The following is a 16,985-nucleotide window of genomic DNA, read 5'->3' on the forward strand; positions in this document are numbered from 1 at the left end:
AATCGTTAGGAAATCAGTGTTGATTCCAGTGTAGGCATTGCACTTTACGGTATCTAAAAATCTACAACAATTAGGTTAAACGGATCCGAAAGCATGAATGACATGTTTAAAATGCAGTACACCTGGTCCCCTGTATCACAGTAATGGTGCTGCTCTCCCGCACGCGGGACGGGTCTCTCCAGACGCCGGGTTGTTGTGAATGGGACACACCCAATTATCATTGCCATAGCAACCGTCGGCTGGGAAGGCCTCCCTCGTGATTCACGGAACTGGAGAGGGGCCGCCTGGTCATTGTTCTCGGCTGTAATTGGCTGAGTTTCGGACGGTGGAGCATTCCGTAAACTGATTGGTTCCTAACGTTGTCGGGTTTGCCCTCAGTTGAAGGAAGCCATGAAACTGGCGCCATTTTGACTCCGTTCAAGAGCGACATGACGTAACTGTGAAACGGGAATAGAGTCAAAATGGCGACCCGAAGGGACTCAGTTTCTTCGCCCGGATGGGAACGCGAGGGAAGACGTGCATCCCCGGAGCGCTCCCTGATCACGTGTCGGGGGCGAGAGGGGGCTCTTGTGTTTACATCAATGCGCTCAGGAGCAGCTGGTGCGAACTGTGCGAAGAAAAAATATGAATGTTTCACTTTCATTTCTTTAGAAAAAGTGGGGAGAAAAACACACTTGGTTTCGCAGCAGTGAGAGGCAGACTGACGGAGAAGGAGAGCTGCAGGGGGGGGCGTTTCTAGGGACCGAAGCGACCCGCTCGCCGTTTTTGCATTTAATTGTAACAGTCATGGAAGAGTTAGCCGTGGAGGTCCGAGGAACAAGTGGAGCCTTTTATAAGGTAGGGAGATTAGCAAAGGCCCGGTCCGCGCTAGCGGCTGCTTTGTTGTCATTTTTAACTCAGCTGGCGCTTGCTGGCGATCGTGCAAAGGTGCGGGCTAGTGGGGTCCTCTGTGTTGCACTCACATCTCAAACACCCGTGTAGGCCCGGATCCGGCAGAGCTGTGGATGCTAGACCTCAGACAAGGCCCGTCTCTCCCGCTGAGTTTATCTCCGGGCGCACTCAGGATGGACGTTTTCGCAGCGCTTTTTCTGCAAAAGGGGGATTTAAGTTACAAAATCGGACTCGTTCCCCCCAGCCAATCCTCCCATTGCAGGGCGCTGAGCTGATGGCGTGTAGTCGCTTCCTCGGGGCGCAGAAACCCCTCGACGCGTCGTTCATTATTTCCACCTTATAATGATGCAGTATTTCATGCGTGTGGAGTCCATCAAATTTTACTCACGGCTTCATTTATTTCACTTTCACTCTTTATTTGCCGCTTTGTTACTTTTCATGTTACAATGTGGGGGAGTTGAATCAAGTTATTTTTCTAAAAGTAAAATGTGTCAGTAGTGCAACAGCTTGGACTACAACCGGTATAGGATCATTTATCTTTGAAATGCAGTTTCATCAATGCATGATTTTTTTTTAATATACACCACATCATTGCATTTGCTGTGTGTGCATGAAAATGTGCTGTGTTTTTAAAGGCGTCTCCTCTGTAACATGTGCATCGCACCTACGTCTGTTGGTGAAGCCACACTCTTTAAATCGGCGACTTTAGCTCCATGCTCTGCTTCTATTAACTAAAGAGTTTTAGAGAGAGTGAACTGCAGTAGTTGCCTTTTTGCCAGTGGTGTCCACGCTAATCCATAGGAATGAGAACTCGAATACCAGCCCGGCAGCTGCATTAGGCTTCAAGAGCCGCAGGGGCTGCAGTGTGGAGTGGATGTGGAATTGTCTCGTCACTCACACTTGACGCTTGCTCACATGCAATACATGCACGTTAACGTTATAAGTCAGAACTGAGCTTCTGGCGTGTTTTTAATTGAATTCTCATGCTTTTCTGTTGGTACTTGATAGAAAAGACTTTCCTGTTATTGTTGCGAGCAGCGGAACGATCACCCGCGGTTGTAACCCGTGGTTAAAGGGTTTTCTGGGGGCCAGGGAATAAATGGGAACTAAAAAACTTTTATCTCTCTAAAAGTAAGTTTTCAGAGTTTCAAAATTGTTGCACCGCTGTAATATTAAAGTGTTCTCTGTAGTGAAGACCTTTGTTTTTGCAAAGCACCGTTCTTGATATATCAGTTCATGATAAAACAAAGGCAAAAGAAGACCACTGTCCCAATATACATAGGCTGTCAGTTTTCAGCAGAGAGCATGTCGAGACACTGTAAAGCTGTTACATTGCTACATTTATAAATTTCAGTAATCTGATAACTGACGTTGATACAATGATTCTTATACATATAGAGCAGTGGTATCTTAATTATCACGTCATGCTGTAAAAATAATATAGAGCACATATATTTTTACTTTTCATATCTGTATGCATCATTGTGCTGCAACAAATTTAAAATGTACAAAGAAAGCACTAGTGCTTTAGTCCAGTGGTAAGACACAGAGGAGCCTTGTCTTTTGATTGAATGTCAATATTTGTGAAACACTATTTCCTGAGAATGCTGTTAATTAAAAAGATGGTGTGTTGTCATAACTATTATCAATACAGTTTCATCTTAAGAGGTGTAGTGGTAGCAGTCTAAAAACATGGGCTTTATTTTGTTTTAAAACCAAAGAAACCTCAGTGGACAAATTTGTGAAACCCATTTTTTAACCAGTGATGACATGTCTTCTTTCAGGCATTTGTGAAGGATGTGCATGATGATTCTGTCACGGTGACATTTGAAAATAAGTAAGTAATCAGTAGTTTCACAGTGCCACTTTTGTGTATCTGTCATGCGTGGAATGAAGACATCTTCATCTTAGATGAGGAATGTACTGAAAGGCACAATTTATCTGGAGATTTTCTTTAAAAAAATTATCCATATGCTTTAGTATCCCAATATGTTAAAGGCAGTTTTTGCATCCTAACACAGCAACATGATAAAGCTTGTGTAAATTGTTTTGATATGAATGTGTTTGTCAGTAATGTGTATAAAGATTTTAAATTCAATGTTCAATGTGAGGAAAAATAATAATAAAATACTTGACTATTTTTATAAAGATTTAAGAGAGGCTCTGTATTTGCAACATATGTGCAGTGCTAGGATTGTTAAATTATCTCTGCCTGTGAATTTGTTTAGCTACTTTCATTTAACTACATTCTATCAAAATCTTATTAAAATTGATAAATCTTTTGTGTTTGAATGCCCATTTTTTTTGGTTTTAATTGTATATTACACGCTTAAAATTCAAGTTGATTTCTGAACCTGTATCTTACCTGATGTTTCTTTTGAGTTTTTAGTGACGTGTCTGTATTCTATTGCTGATTGGGTAATGCAAACACCAGTATTTTATTCTGTAACAACAGCAAAACTGTAAAGTATCAAGAGCAAATGAGCAAAATTCTATCTATAAAGTATTTAATTTAATGCACTTAGTACTTACAAACTATTTACCTAGTGTAATAACATAGGCATACATGCATGTTGTTGTTCCATTTATTCTGCAAAGGATAACTATACAGTCTTTGTTTTCTCTTTTCTTTTATCATTATCTTCACACTGAGTTTGCAATTGGTGTACTCAAGAGAATCCAGCCATGTATAGAAAGAACACCTGTATTCTTAAGTTTTCCAGTGCATTAACTGATACTTCTTGAACACCTGTTTATGAGGTTATAGTTTCAGACTTTTTCAAGGTGTGCCTTGAACAAGTGCATTGATTATTATGTGTGTATGTCAGTCTGCCTGCAATTTAATGGATTGCCCTGCTTTTGTTTCTTTCAGTTGGCAACCAGAGAGACAGATTCCTTTCCACGATGTTCGGTTTCCCCCTCCTTCAGGGTTTCAGAAAGAAATAAATGAGAGTGATGAAGTAGAGGTATGTGCTGTAAGTAATGGACAAGTACTTTCAATCTACATTAGTTAAATTTGTCATTTTCAGTGTTGAAATCATTCAGATTGACTGTGCTGTGCTGTGGATTGAAATGCTGTAAATAGCAGGGGCTCTGAATGGGAACACAGAGAAACCGCACGTCCTGCAAAAGTAAGGGATCTTCTTCAACATTTCCATTCTAATTTTAAACTTTATGCAAATGAGAATTATGTTGCCAAAGCATAATGAAAAACCATAAAACAGAACTTTTTTTCTCACCTATTAATGGCAGTTTTAACAATAACTCAGCATGACATTTCATTTGACACTGAATATGGAGAACCATTATAAGTGCAGTTCTGTTCCTAGTGCATTTATTTGCCTGTCCAAAGGCAACCGATTATTTTACACAATTATGCACAATCCCTTGATCGCAGTACCCAGAACAGCTTTCAGCAGTGGTCACATTAATGATGGTATGCACACTGTATGGTTAATGGTTTGCTTCTGTTTGTTATGTATGTTGCACTTCCAGGTTTGTGCTTAGGCTTATTGTTTTATTTTTATTATTTTTATTTTATTGTCATTATTTATTGTACTTCCTTGATTTACTGATTTACTGAATCACTTTTCATTTTTCTTGATAAAGAAGTTAACTAAAATACAAGAAGTATCCAGAGCAATATACAAAATAAACAGAAATGTATAAAATAAATAATACCTAAAGTAAAAATGAATTAAAAAATTATCTAATATGAAACAGCTAGATCTGCCACTGACGATTTTTTTTGTAAACGATTAATCTATCGACTATTTTTATCTATTAATCGATTAATTTAACAACTAATTTTGTCTAAATAATGCAAGTAGGCATATTAATGTTTTCCATCTTAAATTGCGATTTACATACATGCTTATTCATAGATGTCGTCAATACAGCTGCTAGATTATGTTTCTGAATCCGAGGGGGGTGGCTTGGCTACATATCTTGTTGAACAGGCATAAAGAGGCTAAATAATGTCTGTAAAGTATAAAATGATACCAATTGAAAGCATAGGGCAGGGGACAGCAATTCATATCTCTTGAAGAGAAGACTGAAGTGGAACAAATATACTATACCTTTGGAGCCACAATGCCTGAAATAATTATATATATGAAAAGTTAAACATTTCTGTAACAGTTAATTCTGGCACCGCAGACTCTGGTACAGGCTCGTGCTCCGTTCCGAAGGCAATGTCTGCACAACGAGCAATCTTTTTTTTAAATTACCGGTCTTTGTTATTGCCCTCATCACATTTAGGAGGAAAGGGTGAAAATGCTTCTCTGCCTGTAATAAAGCTAGCAAGTGCATTTAGCACACTAGTCTATGGTATTAAGCTAGCCTATTGAAACATTATTTACAGTGCACTCGTGCATGATAAAGGTGGCAAGTGTACTTAGCTGACTAACCGACTGTGCCAGAAATATCGTGCCTCTAAATATTATCCCAACCCCAGTCACTAGCATCAATCTCTCAAGTTAATCAGCTTCACAAAACAATTGTCAGGACGGCTAAACAAGTGTGAATGGGTTACATATGGTACTGTTGTCTTGTCCTGTGCAATAATTCCAGAGTGTTTCCTCTTCAGGTGTTCGTGGAACTAGTGCTGTTGTGGAACACCATCTTTGTTTTACATAGCGAACAAACAACCGTTTTGTCTGTTTTTTTAGTGAAATACTCCCACACGGAAGAGACTTTTGGTCGATATTTGGAAGGACCTTCCTCTGCAGAATGTGGTGCAGCTGCTGGCATGATTAGCCTACTCTAAAACTGTACAGAGCATCGTAGCATCCCATTAACGGCGTGCAAAGGGGTCGATTAAGAAAATACAACTAGATTATTGTTGTTTTTGCGTCGATTACATCTATTAATCGTGGCAGCCCTAGATGAAACTCCAGAAAAAATTTTTTGGGGAGATGCATCATGTAATTGATCTGTTTTGAGACCTTAATAATTGTATAATATTAGGAGCTTAAACTGGCAGTATTAATAACATGGTACACATTTTTATGTTTCTTAAAATACCGGGGCAGTGAAATACTATTTTTAGTGCAATTTTATTTCCAAAATTAATGCTGCTTTCACTTGCCTATCATTTAATGTGAGTTGCATTGCTGTAGTGGAAGGGGGTGTAAAGGTTTCTTGAGCATATTATAATACATATTGTACACAAAACATTCACTTGCCCGATTATCAATATTAGCTTGTATTACAATGAAAAATACTATTCGTATGTCCTGCAGCAAGATTCTTATGAAACGCAGGGTATACATATCATGGGAAGGTTAGTTCCTTGTTTCTGAGTTCAGTAGAATGTGTGCATCTAAGCAAGTGAGTGATTTAAAGTGTGTAGAATGTGTCTGGAGAGCTTGTTTCTTGTGAGTAAGAAGAAAGACTTGTGACGTATGCAAATTAGACTGTGATCATGTAAAATATTCCTGAGACCCACCTCTGAAATCTGAAGTATTTGTACTAAATTTGTTGCTTTACATTTGTATTTAGGAAACTTTAGTCTTGAAGTGAGTAGTGAATTCTGTACAGTGGGGCGTTCTGAATTTCATTGCATTGCTCTTGAAACAGGTGTATTCCAGAGCCAATGACAAAGAGCCCTGCGGATGGTGGTTGGCCCGCGTCAGGATGGTAAAGGGGGAGGTAAGAGACGTGCTGAGGATGTGCCATTTTCCAAACTACTTTTTTTTTCTCAAATCATACATAGAACCAAAGTTATGTTATGGAATTGATCTTAGAAGGTCTTTATGTTCAAAACATTAGAGTAGGGAACTGTGCCAACAAGCTTTCACCTCTAAGCTTTGGCCCTGGAGCCTGAAGACACCTGAAAAAGGCAACATAGCCAAAACAGACCATTTCTTTTCTATACCTTTCAGCATGGAATGCACCTTTACTGTTACTTATTTTGTGTTTAATGTAGCATGTTAGTAAATATAATATTCTTGTGCTTGTCTAGTTGATAATTATTTTATAAAGCTAAGCTTCTTATTTTAGCAATTTTTTATACAAATTGCTGCAGTGATAGACCTATTGAGAAAGATAGTCAGTTTTACATGTAATTAAAATGATTTCTTTATCTTCTCTGTAGTTTTATGTCATAGAATATGCAGCCTGTGATGCTACCTTCAATGAAATTGTCACAATAGAAAGGCTACGACCTGTGAACCCTAATAAGCCAGCTACAAAAAACACTTTCCTCAAAGTCAGAATGGATGTACCGGACGACCTAAGGCAAATGTAAGTTCATTTGAAGTTGTTTGCCAGATCTACATGAGCAATTGCTGAAGCTCATAGAATTGCTCATGATTTTACTAGCAAGAGTTCAGTTCTGCTTCTGTTTTTGTCTTAAAAAATGTTACCTTATTAATCAAGGATTTTTTTTTTCCCCCTGAAAGGTGTGCAAAGGAATCGGCACACAAAGATTTTAAAAAGGCTGTTGGAGCATTTAATGTGACATACGATTCAGACAAAAACCAGTTAGTTATTTTGGTAAGTAGGTTTGATAGATGGTTTTGCTTAAATCTTTAACAGTGCTTTCCTTTCATTGTGGTCTGCTTCTCATTCCACGGTGCGCTTCTCTTCTCGGTTCCGTAGTCTATCAACGAAGTAACAGCAAAGAGAGCAACCATGCTGAGCGATATGCACTTCAGAAGTCTGCGCACCAAGTTATCTCTGATGTTGAGGAACGAAGAAGCCAGCAGGCAGCTAGAAGTGAGTGAGTTTTGCTGGCAATGGTATATTGTTATTAGAATATTGACTTGTCACTAGTTAAGGCCATAAACACTTTTTAGCTGCATACCTGCCCCTAGGCGGCAGCCTGTCATTTGCAAGAGGCCTCTTCCTACTTCCTAAATACAACTTTGTGAAGGGGGGTTGACATTTAATCCAAGCCTTAATATCATGGCATTTCTTTTTTGTAATCGAAAAGGTAAAATGGTTTTCAGAAGACCACGTTGATTGCATTGTAAACAAGCAAAGTGAAGTCTCTGTCCAATTTGTTTCATACAGAGCTCCCGGCAGCTGGCCTCCCGTTTCCACGAGCAGTTTGTTGTGCGGGAAGACCTGATGGGCTTGGCCATTGGCACTCATGGTGCCAACATCCAGCAGGCGAGGAAGGTGCCGGGAGTGACTACCATCGACCTTGATGAAGAAACCTGCACTTTCCACATCTACGGCGAGGCAAGCTTGAGGAAAATCCCCATTTGTAATCTGTTTCTTTGCGGTTTCCAAAATAAAAGATATCCACATAGATATTAATGTTCAATCCGATAGTGGCAGAATGACTATAACTACTTGTTAGTACATGGATTGTGATAGAACATCTTCAGTGCTCAATATGACATGGTTTTCACTTCAGGGTCGTCGCTTCTTGTCTTCATTGCCTCACCTCATGTAAAACAAGAGGTGTTGAAGGAGCAAAGGTGATATTTAATTTTGAAATGAATTCTAAGAGAAATTGAATGTAAATATTTGATGTGGGGTTATTTCTATAATATGACTTACTGTTAAAAAAACATCAAATAAAGTATAATTTGGTGCATTCAGTTTCTGGGGCTGGAAGGTATATTTTTACTTTTTGTTTCAGAACATAGCATGCTAAAAAACACATTTGCAAAATTTACAAACTGACTTAACTATTGAGTTCATTTGTGATATACATAGTTGCGCATGGTATTTGCTATAAATTATCAAGTGTATTTTTCCTTCTTTTTAAATTTTGAAGTACATTTTGTTTCTAGGACCAGGAAGCAGTGAGGAAAGCTCGAAGTTACCTTGAGTTTTCTGAAGACGTAATAAAAGTACCACGGAATTTAGTAGGTAAGTAGTGGAGAATTCAACTGTTTACAACTTTACTTTTCTGGTTTCTTGTGAGTCAGATTAGTTTTTATCCAGAGTGAAGTTATGCATTCTAGTGGCTCTTTTAACAAAACATTTTCTCATGGTTTATGTTAATTAGGTAAAGTTATTGGAAAAAACGGAAAACTTATTCAGGAGGTTGTGGATAAATCTGGAGTTGTCCGAGTCCGAATTGAGGCTGAGAATGACAGAAAGAACCCACAGGACGAGGTGAGTGAGTTTTACATGGAAATGTTGAGCTACATCAACCCAACACACAGAAGGATCTCGACATCTGCGAATTTAACATTCGCAAGTTCACTTATCCACACTTCCATTTGACCAGCGGAGTCGAGGATGAAATCAAACTGTGGCACAACAGACTAGGATAACGAGATGATTTTAGCTAGTGAGTGCACATCTCCCTGATTAAGAACCCTTTATCCATGATCTGCATCTGAACGTGCTCTTGTTTTTATATTGTACAGAACAGACTCTGTGTCGGCTGCGTGAGGGAATGACATGCAGGCGATGACTTTACAGGCTCTCTGACAGTTTGCTTGTTTTATTACGGGTTGTGCTGAACATGGAGGCAGAGATTGAAGCCGCAAGTGTCCCCAGGATGCAGAGGAGGGATTCATGTTTATTTTAGCTGACTACTATTAAGTTTGATTACTGTCGTTTCATTTAATTTATCATTATTTGAATTATGGTGAAGCAAATGCATTAGTACTTTAATTGGCATTACTTTACATTACTTTTAACCGTACATACTATGTGTTATAGTACATTATGTGACAGTATAGGGGTGGACTTGGTTATAAGTGAATTTGCTTATTTGTGACGGTTCTCTGCCAGAGCCCTGGCGAATGTCGAGACCCTTCTGTATTTGATTTGGCGTATCAAATATATCTATGCATCTAAATAAAGATTTCTTAAAGTATGTTCCTTTCTGTGGTTCTGAATAATAAATAATTCCCTATATTGTTGTGTTAGAATCTTTTAGTTAATTTTAATGCAGTGGGGTGGTTTTTGTCTTAAGTGTTATAATCTAGAATGAACTGGGTGGTGGTATCTATGTGAATCATGTTTTTTCTCTAATACTGTCTATTACCAGGTTAATTGTGGAATATACTTTTTCATTCTATCTTAATCTTTTCTTTCCATCAAAGCAAGGTATGGTGCCGTTCGTGTTTGTTGGAACAAAGGAAAGTATTTCAAATGCCCGAGTGCTGCTGGACTATCACCTCAATTACTTAAAGGTGAGGGAGAATGAGGCTGAAGGAGATCTTTGTCTCATTTAAAGATACTAAAAACTAGACAAGTTAGCTGAGCTGAATGGCCTTCTCTCATTTATAATCATTCGTGTGTGTCTTCTCTGCCTGCTGTTTGTTTTATGTCATATCAAGATTGTTTTTGAGGGTTAGCAAATGGGTGATTAGAGAGAATGTATTTCATTAGGAAGTTTAAGTTGGTCAGATTTGAACTTTTAACAAGCTGTATTAAAGTCATAAGCTGTAGTTTGTTTATGGCATCTGAGTTCATGCATTTGGATTTTGGCTGGGTAAGGGATAATGACAGCAATTGCTTGTGGCTTAATAGAAACAGAATGTGACCCAGATTATATTGTGCTTCAGGAGGTGGATCAGCTTCGTCTGGAGAGATTGCAGATTGATGAGCAGCTCCGGCAGATCGGAGGGGGGTCGAGGCCCCAGGCTGGCCGCTCAGAGAAGGACAAGGGCTTTGTCAGCGATGACGGGCCCGGGGTGGGGCCCTCCCGAGGGGGGAAGCCGTATGGCAGCAGGGGCCGTGGCAGGCGTGGGCCTGGCTTTGCATCAGGTACACTGTGAAAGCACCTGTGGAAATACAGTCCAAAAAGCTCCAGCTTGTTTTAACACATTCAAACCCTTTTGAATTGTTTTCAAACCTCTTGAACTAAGCTTAGTTAAGTGTTGAGAAATGCAGCAGCTAGAGACATTTGATCTCTATGAGCCAGTTTTGGAGAATCTGAACCTTGGTCCTGTTACGAGACGAGCTATCTGTGACTGGGATTCCCTTAGTGGCACAACTGACAGCACAGTGCTAGGGACTGGATTGGTATAGCCGGGCCAGGGCTGTTTTTCTTTTCCATGAACCAGCACCTCCAGAAACTTTCTGGGTGTCAGCAGGCTTGCAGTGATGTCAGGGAGAGTTGCACCACCACATTTTAATGTGTCAGGCAATTTATTGCGGGTTGGTAGCTGAGAGGGTCAGTATAGGAATCTTTGCTGTGTGCTAAGACTTATAGAAATAACTGACAATTCCAGTTTGAATGGACAAGGAGGATGAAAAGGAGGAAGGAATGAAAAGGAGGAATAGTGACCGTGCTGGACATGTTTTAGGTTTTCAGTATTTGAAACAGTATGTTCAAATGAAAGTATGTTCATTTTACTTTGCATTTTCTACTGGAGACATTTTATTTCTTTTCAGGCACCAACTCTGAAGCATCCAATGCGTCGGAGACTGAGTCGGACCATAGGGACGAGTTGAGTGACTGGTCCCTGGCACCCACAGACGAAGAGAGAGATGTGTTCACTCGGCGTGGCGATGGGCGTAAACGGGGTGGGGGCTCTAGGGGTCGAGGGGGTCGAGGCCGTGGAGGGTATAAAGGTCAGTGCGGTTAGCATGCCAGATTTCTGCGTTTTTTCTCTTTTTATGAGTAAACGTTCTGCAGTGATTGCTTTGATGTTCATTACATAAATTTGGCACCTTTTCAGGAAATGAGGAGATACAGTGGAACGAATCCCGGGCCCGTAACTCTAGAGACCCTAAACCAAGGCAGCAGGAGGATTCTTTGCAGGTAATGCATTTCATAGTGACTGAGGTCACGCAGCCCTTTTCTAGAATCTTAATTGCATCTTTGTGTCAGGAATAGCCTCTCTTCTAGATCTTGACAGATATTTGAAAAAGAGGGAATTGTAAATGCTGTTTCTGTGTACAGGGTGTCTAGCTTTAATTCTTAGAAGGTGAATTAATAGCAGATCTCACAAATTTAAATACAATTGTTACATCAATTCCTTGTAATTTACACAAATCGATGGGACTTCTATTATGTCAGATAGCTGCTATAAATATCTAAGAATTTGATTTTGATGTGTATTAGCTTTTACATTGCTTTACAATGAATGAAAAGGCAATCAGCCAATACTGATCCATTCACAAAGCTGTCATGTATTCAGATGCATATAATTCATGCTTTTAGTAGCCAACCCTAGTAATCGTGGTAATTTCCTTACCTAAGTAGAGGACAGCGAAAGACTCCATTAGTCTGGTTTTAAATATGTCTCGATTATGTTGTGAAAAGATACATGGCTGTATCGAAAGTTGGTTTCATTTAGTAGAGAAGAGTTAGCAATCCATTTTCTTGATAATTATATTCTATTACTTAGTACAGTTGAAATGAATTGTGTATAAAGTGAATGGCAAACAACATTTGTGGTTGGATGTTAAAGGTTATGTGTGTGCTGTTTTGTTGTTAGAACTGATGCAATGATTACAATCCCTTTTTTGAAGAAGAGACACCAACATAGGGCACTACATATGACGACTACATGACGTAGTTCCTTACATTTCTGAATGTTTCTCTTGTTGCAGATCAGGATTGACAGCAATAATGAAAGGAGCGTTCACACTAAAGCACTTCAGAGTTCCTTTGCTGACAGTGGAACAAGCAACAGCAGCAACCGGCCAAGACCTGGCAAAGACCGTGGGCCGAAGAAAGAGAAGCAGGACAGTCTGGATGCCCCGAGAGTCTTGGTGAACGGAGTGTCATAGACAAGGGTCCCATCTGTACAATACCATTTTCTGTACTGTTTTCATTAATCCAGAAGCTTCTTCATTAGAAAACCATGGTAGGCCAAAGAGAATTGGGTCAGTAGGGCTGTCACATGACATGAAATAAGCACACTTGAATTGAAAACATTAGCATTTACAACTGATAGAGAGAGGAGGGAGCTCAGTGGTTTGATTTTCTAGGAATCAAGTTGGAAAATGAACTGGCTGAGCGCAGGTTGGGGAATAGAAGGGTAGATGTGGAGAGAAACTGCAGTTTTCAACCTGAATTTCTAGAAAACTACCTATCTATGAAATGCGACACATTTTAAATTACAGATAATTCTGTTCTTTAATACAGGTTTTGAGATTGTGTTCAGTAACATCTAATGCAGTTTTTTAGTTTTCAACCTGTGATTTCTTAGAACTTAATGACACTGTTTTGACCACTAACATGGTTTATCTGTTTCATGTCCGTTGTCCACATTGTTCTTGTGGACCTCTTAACAATGAGGGGTAACAGTTGTTGCATCATTAGCAAAAAAAAAAATCCTGTATGATCCTGTGCCTTTAATATAGTTGGGATAGTATCTTAATTGGATGTATTAATCAGGGAAGAAGAAGTGGACAACACTAATGTAATATATTTGTATGTAGAGATCTTGCTCATTCATCAAAAGAGAATTCCTTGTTTCTGGAAGAATGCATGCTTTCATAACATTTTTGTTCTTCTGAAAAAAAGACTCCATCTGTGTAACAAAGTATAAAAATTTGTTTAGATGTTTTTGCACTGAAATCTCATAGAATAGTATTGGGGGAAGAAAGCTGTATTTTATTCTTTTTATTTTTTTTCAAGCAGGGATAAAACATTCTTTGAGAAAGGTTAGGTTAAAAAAATAATCTGCTTTGCAATTTTTTATGGTATCAAATAAATGCATCATGATAAAGTGAAAGGTGTGACCCCTATTTGAGGTAAGGATTGTGGTTGTTTAAATTTTGCCTAAAATAGTCCCAAAGGCAGTGTTAGAGTAGACAGTTGGTTTTTTTATAAGAAAAATTCATAGCAAATACTTGTATTATCTTGACTTTTTGTGTATCCTAAAAAAAGCTGTGTAGAGATTCTTAGTTTTGTCTTATCAAGGCGTTGTACAACTTTGTTTTGACTTGGAGACTATAAGAAATTGGTTAAGCAGAAGCAATGCTGAAGAAACCTGCGGTAGCCAGGACTACCAAGATGAATGGCATGTCTTAATTTTATTTTGTCATCCCAAAATGTACATTTAGTACATACTGTATCAAAAAATATATGGATAGTTTTCAAAGTACTCAACAAAATGCTTAGACTTTGCTCTGTGGGTCCAAACAAATCCAGTTTTCTCTCCTAAAGTGGTCCTTCCAAATTATTATGTTTACTTGAATTAAAAAAATAAGCATAAGATTCCAAATTATACACAGGATTACAAATTGTTTCAATGGGATTTGGAAGTATAATGCATTGAGACAATACAGTATTATCTGAGTGCAAAGCTACAAGTCTTTTGAATAGATAAACAAAAGCATTTTTCCAATATTTCCATATTATCTTTCTGTGATTTCATTAAGACATTAGCATTATTCCGTAAGTCATTCATGGGATGGTACAAGGCATTGTTAGAAGTAGCGATTGGAATACATATCCACAGTAAACACAATTTATACAACAGAGGAAAATAGACTATTACTTGCAGAAAAAACATTGTTTTCTCTGAACCATGTATTTTCCATGTGTTAAGGTCAAGCTTCACGTATAGCTAACTTTGCATGAGGAACAAATGAAGGGATAAGTTAGGTTTGTTACAAGCATATTGTATTATCAGTGCTTTTGCACTTAGCTTATTTTTTGTGTAATATGCATTTATTGCAAAGACTTCAAGTTGTTCTAAACCTGTTGCATACCCAATGTAAACTCACCATAAGTATCCCTGTGACATTTAAAATGAGAAATTAGATTGCCTGTACTCTCCTCATTCCTTTGCATTTGCTTCATTTTCAGATTCTTTGCATTAGTGAAGCCCTTTGCAGGATTCCCTGTGAAAAAGGAGTTTTCTTTGAGCAGATTGCATGAAGAACAGATATGTAAGGTTATGAATGAAGTTCAACTGTAGTTCAACAAGGATGCATTTTAACAGGAAAAAAGCTAAATGCACAACAGGACAGACTTTATCCTCAAGATTCAGGATATAGGGATATTAGGATACAATATAAGAACAAAAATGGGGTTCATTTTTTTTAATTTCTGGGTTTAATGTCAGGGTAGGGAAACATTCACACGTGGCTTTTGTTGATCCATTGCTATCCTTTGTTAAAGTGCAGATTAAGCCAGAATGAAACACTGAGTTTTATTATTACATATATGATTAGACTGAAAAATAAAAGCTGGATTCAAAATACTTTAGAGTACCTTTCCTAAGGTGTTGAACGGTGCTGCATTATGAAGATTTTAACTGGTTAAACATAGCTATCAATATTAAAAAGAAAGGTAGTCCCTGGTTTTCTCACTAGGACTGAGACCAGCATCAATGGATGGGTATTAAAACTAGTCCTGCCTGTGTTTACTCCTGTCTTGTATTACAGGTGCATATGATGCATAACATACACAGAAAGACATTGCAGCGCATTGTTAAACTGAGGCATTAAATGTCTTCAAAGTGTTGCCAAACAGACTGATTTCACTTATTTATTTTGGGAATGTATATGAGATTTGAAAGGTTTCTTGCACATGTCATTGTAGGCTGTTATGGTTCAAAACCTTAAAAAAATACTGTAGATAATTAACCAAGGTAGACTGACCTTGTATGTAACTGCACTTGGGGCAATATTTTTCTCTGTACATATTAGCTGAACAGATTGGGTTTTATGTTGACATTGTTTGGTTATAGTGCAATATATTTTGTATGCAAGCAGTTTCAATAAATAAAGTTTGATCTTCCTCTGCTAACTGGAGTTTATTTCTCTCTGGGTTATGTGGCAGCAGAGCTCTCAATGGGTTTTTTACCTTGTTCCAGTTGAGTAGTGTGGAAGTGGATTCATGACCTGAAGTTTTATTTTACACTAGCAGTGTAGAAAATAAGTCCTGAGATGTTCTTACAGATATGACACTCTGTAAATACAGTATTGTTGTTGCAAAAAGGTGGATTAGAAAGACTATTATGTGAATATTTTCTAGGGATCAAAGATTATGGTCTGCACTCAAAGAATGCTTGACTTTGCTTTTTGCATTTTTCTAATAGTTGTTGCGTGTATAAATTGCATCTTAAATGCGGGTTAACATTTATCTGAATTACTAGCAGATTGGTTCTCCAGACCTGTTGAAGTTATAGGTCTCTTTAGAGTTGAAATGGGTCCAAAAGAACTTCAGTGTTGGTGACAAAGTAATGCACATTTAGAACAGTTATTATCCTGTGAGTCTTTCATGCATTTAAATAGAATTTAATCATGCTCAAAATGGCTTACAATTGTTTGCTCAGTTTTCAATATGAATGAATCATCTGAAAAATTGAAACAAAACACATCCCTGAAGATTGTTTCTTGGGCCCTTGTTAACATCCCTGTTATGTAAGACAACCAGATCTCCTTTTTTGCTTTTGTAAGTCATGTATGATCTAGCTTTTTTACCATGTAGTAAATAAAAATGATTTCAAGTCAAAATACTTTTATTTATCCCCAGGGGGGCAATTTAAGCAGCAAGTGCTGCAACATACAATAAAAAGAAAAAACAAAACACTATAATAGTAACCACTTGGTGGCACCACTCTGCAGAATGAACATTTCAGATATACACTGGCATACGCTAACTCGGTTCACTGAGGCTTGAAGAGCTCTTTTGGTGTTTCTTCCTGTTCTGAAGTGAATGTGTCAGTCCTGATATAAGCTGCAGTGGCTCTTGCTCTATTTCTGCAAAATGATACACTCCAATTAAGCAAGAAAAACAAGAAGCCTTCCCATGCCAGCCTGTCTCTGAGCTTTGACAAAGGAATTAAAGCTGTCATTTCTATTCCAGAGATTGACCTAGTTTTGCTCTTCCAACAGCAGCAGAGGCAGCAGGAAACTTAAGATAGCCTCAGTATTGTCTCTGCTTTCAGTAATTTTTTGTACATCTTCCGATTCATTTCAAAACACAAAGGTACAATCCCTTACCACCCTCCCTCTTATCTAAGTTCCATTATGTGATCAGAGTGATTGTCTCCTTTATAATAAATTAATGAGATATTAATGGCATGGTGTTAAAATTGCACCTCAAGTGACATGTAGTTAACAAGTCACTAAGGTCAGTTACCCAAAAACTTCACGAGGCATATACTTCTTATGGTGTTAGGGTATGTTAACAGTAGATAAATCAAAATGAACAATCTGTGCATCCTATTGTATCATAATCTTATACTGCTATATTGATCTGTGAA

The 16,985-nt window shown here is 38.2% G+C and overlaps 1 protein-coding gene across 2 annotated transcripts; it reads left to right on the top strand.

Moving 5' to 3' along the window:
* The first annotated feature begins 544 nt into the window (after positions 1-544).
* On the top strand, positions 545-15,520 carry fmr1 (fragile X messenger ribonucleoprotein 1). Of its 2 annotated transcripts, none has more exons than XM_088924966.1 (15): positions 545-837; positions 2,676-2,728; positions 3,764-3,866; positions 6,472-6,543; positions 6,989-7,137; positions 7,296-7,389; positions 7,495-7,611; positions 7,909-8,079; positions 8,640-8,718; positions 8,858-8,967; positions 9,909-9,998; positions 10,374-10,575; positions 11,206-11,385; positions 11,493-11,575; positions 12,370-15,520. In XM_088924966.1, exons 1-15 carry the CDS (start codon positions 787-789, stop codon positions 12,547-12,549), a joined length of 1,734 nt encoding a protein of 577 aa, XP_088781092.1. In that variant the 5' UTR covers positions 545-786; the 3' UTR covers positions 12,550-15,520. The 2 variants fall into 2 exon arrangements, with proteins under 2 accessions (XP_088781092.1, XP_088781093.1); XM_088924967.1 differs by having other exon boundaries at positions 3,764-3,857.
* The last annotated feature ends 1,465 nt before the right edge of the window (positions 15,521-16,985 follow it).

The sequence above is a fragment of the Atractosteus spatula genome, chromosome 9 (assembly GCF_055471065.1).
Source record: "Atractosteus spatula isolate fAtrSpa1 chromosome 9, fAtrSpa1.hap1, whole genome shotgun sequence".
NCBI classification, from domain to species: domain Eukaryota; kingdom Metazoa; phylum Chordata; class Actinopteri; order Semionotiformes; family Lepisosteidae; genus Atractosteus; species Atractosteus spatula.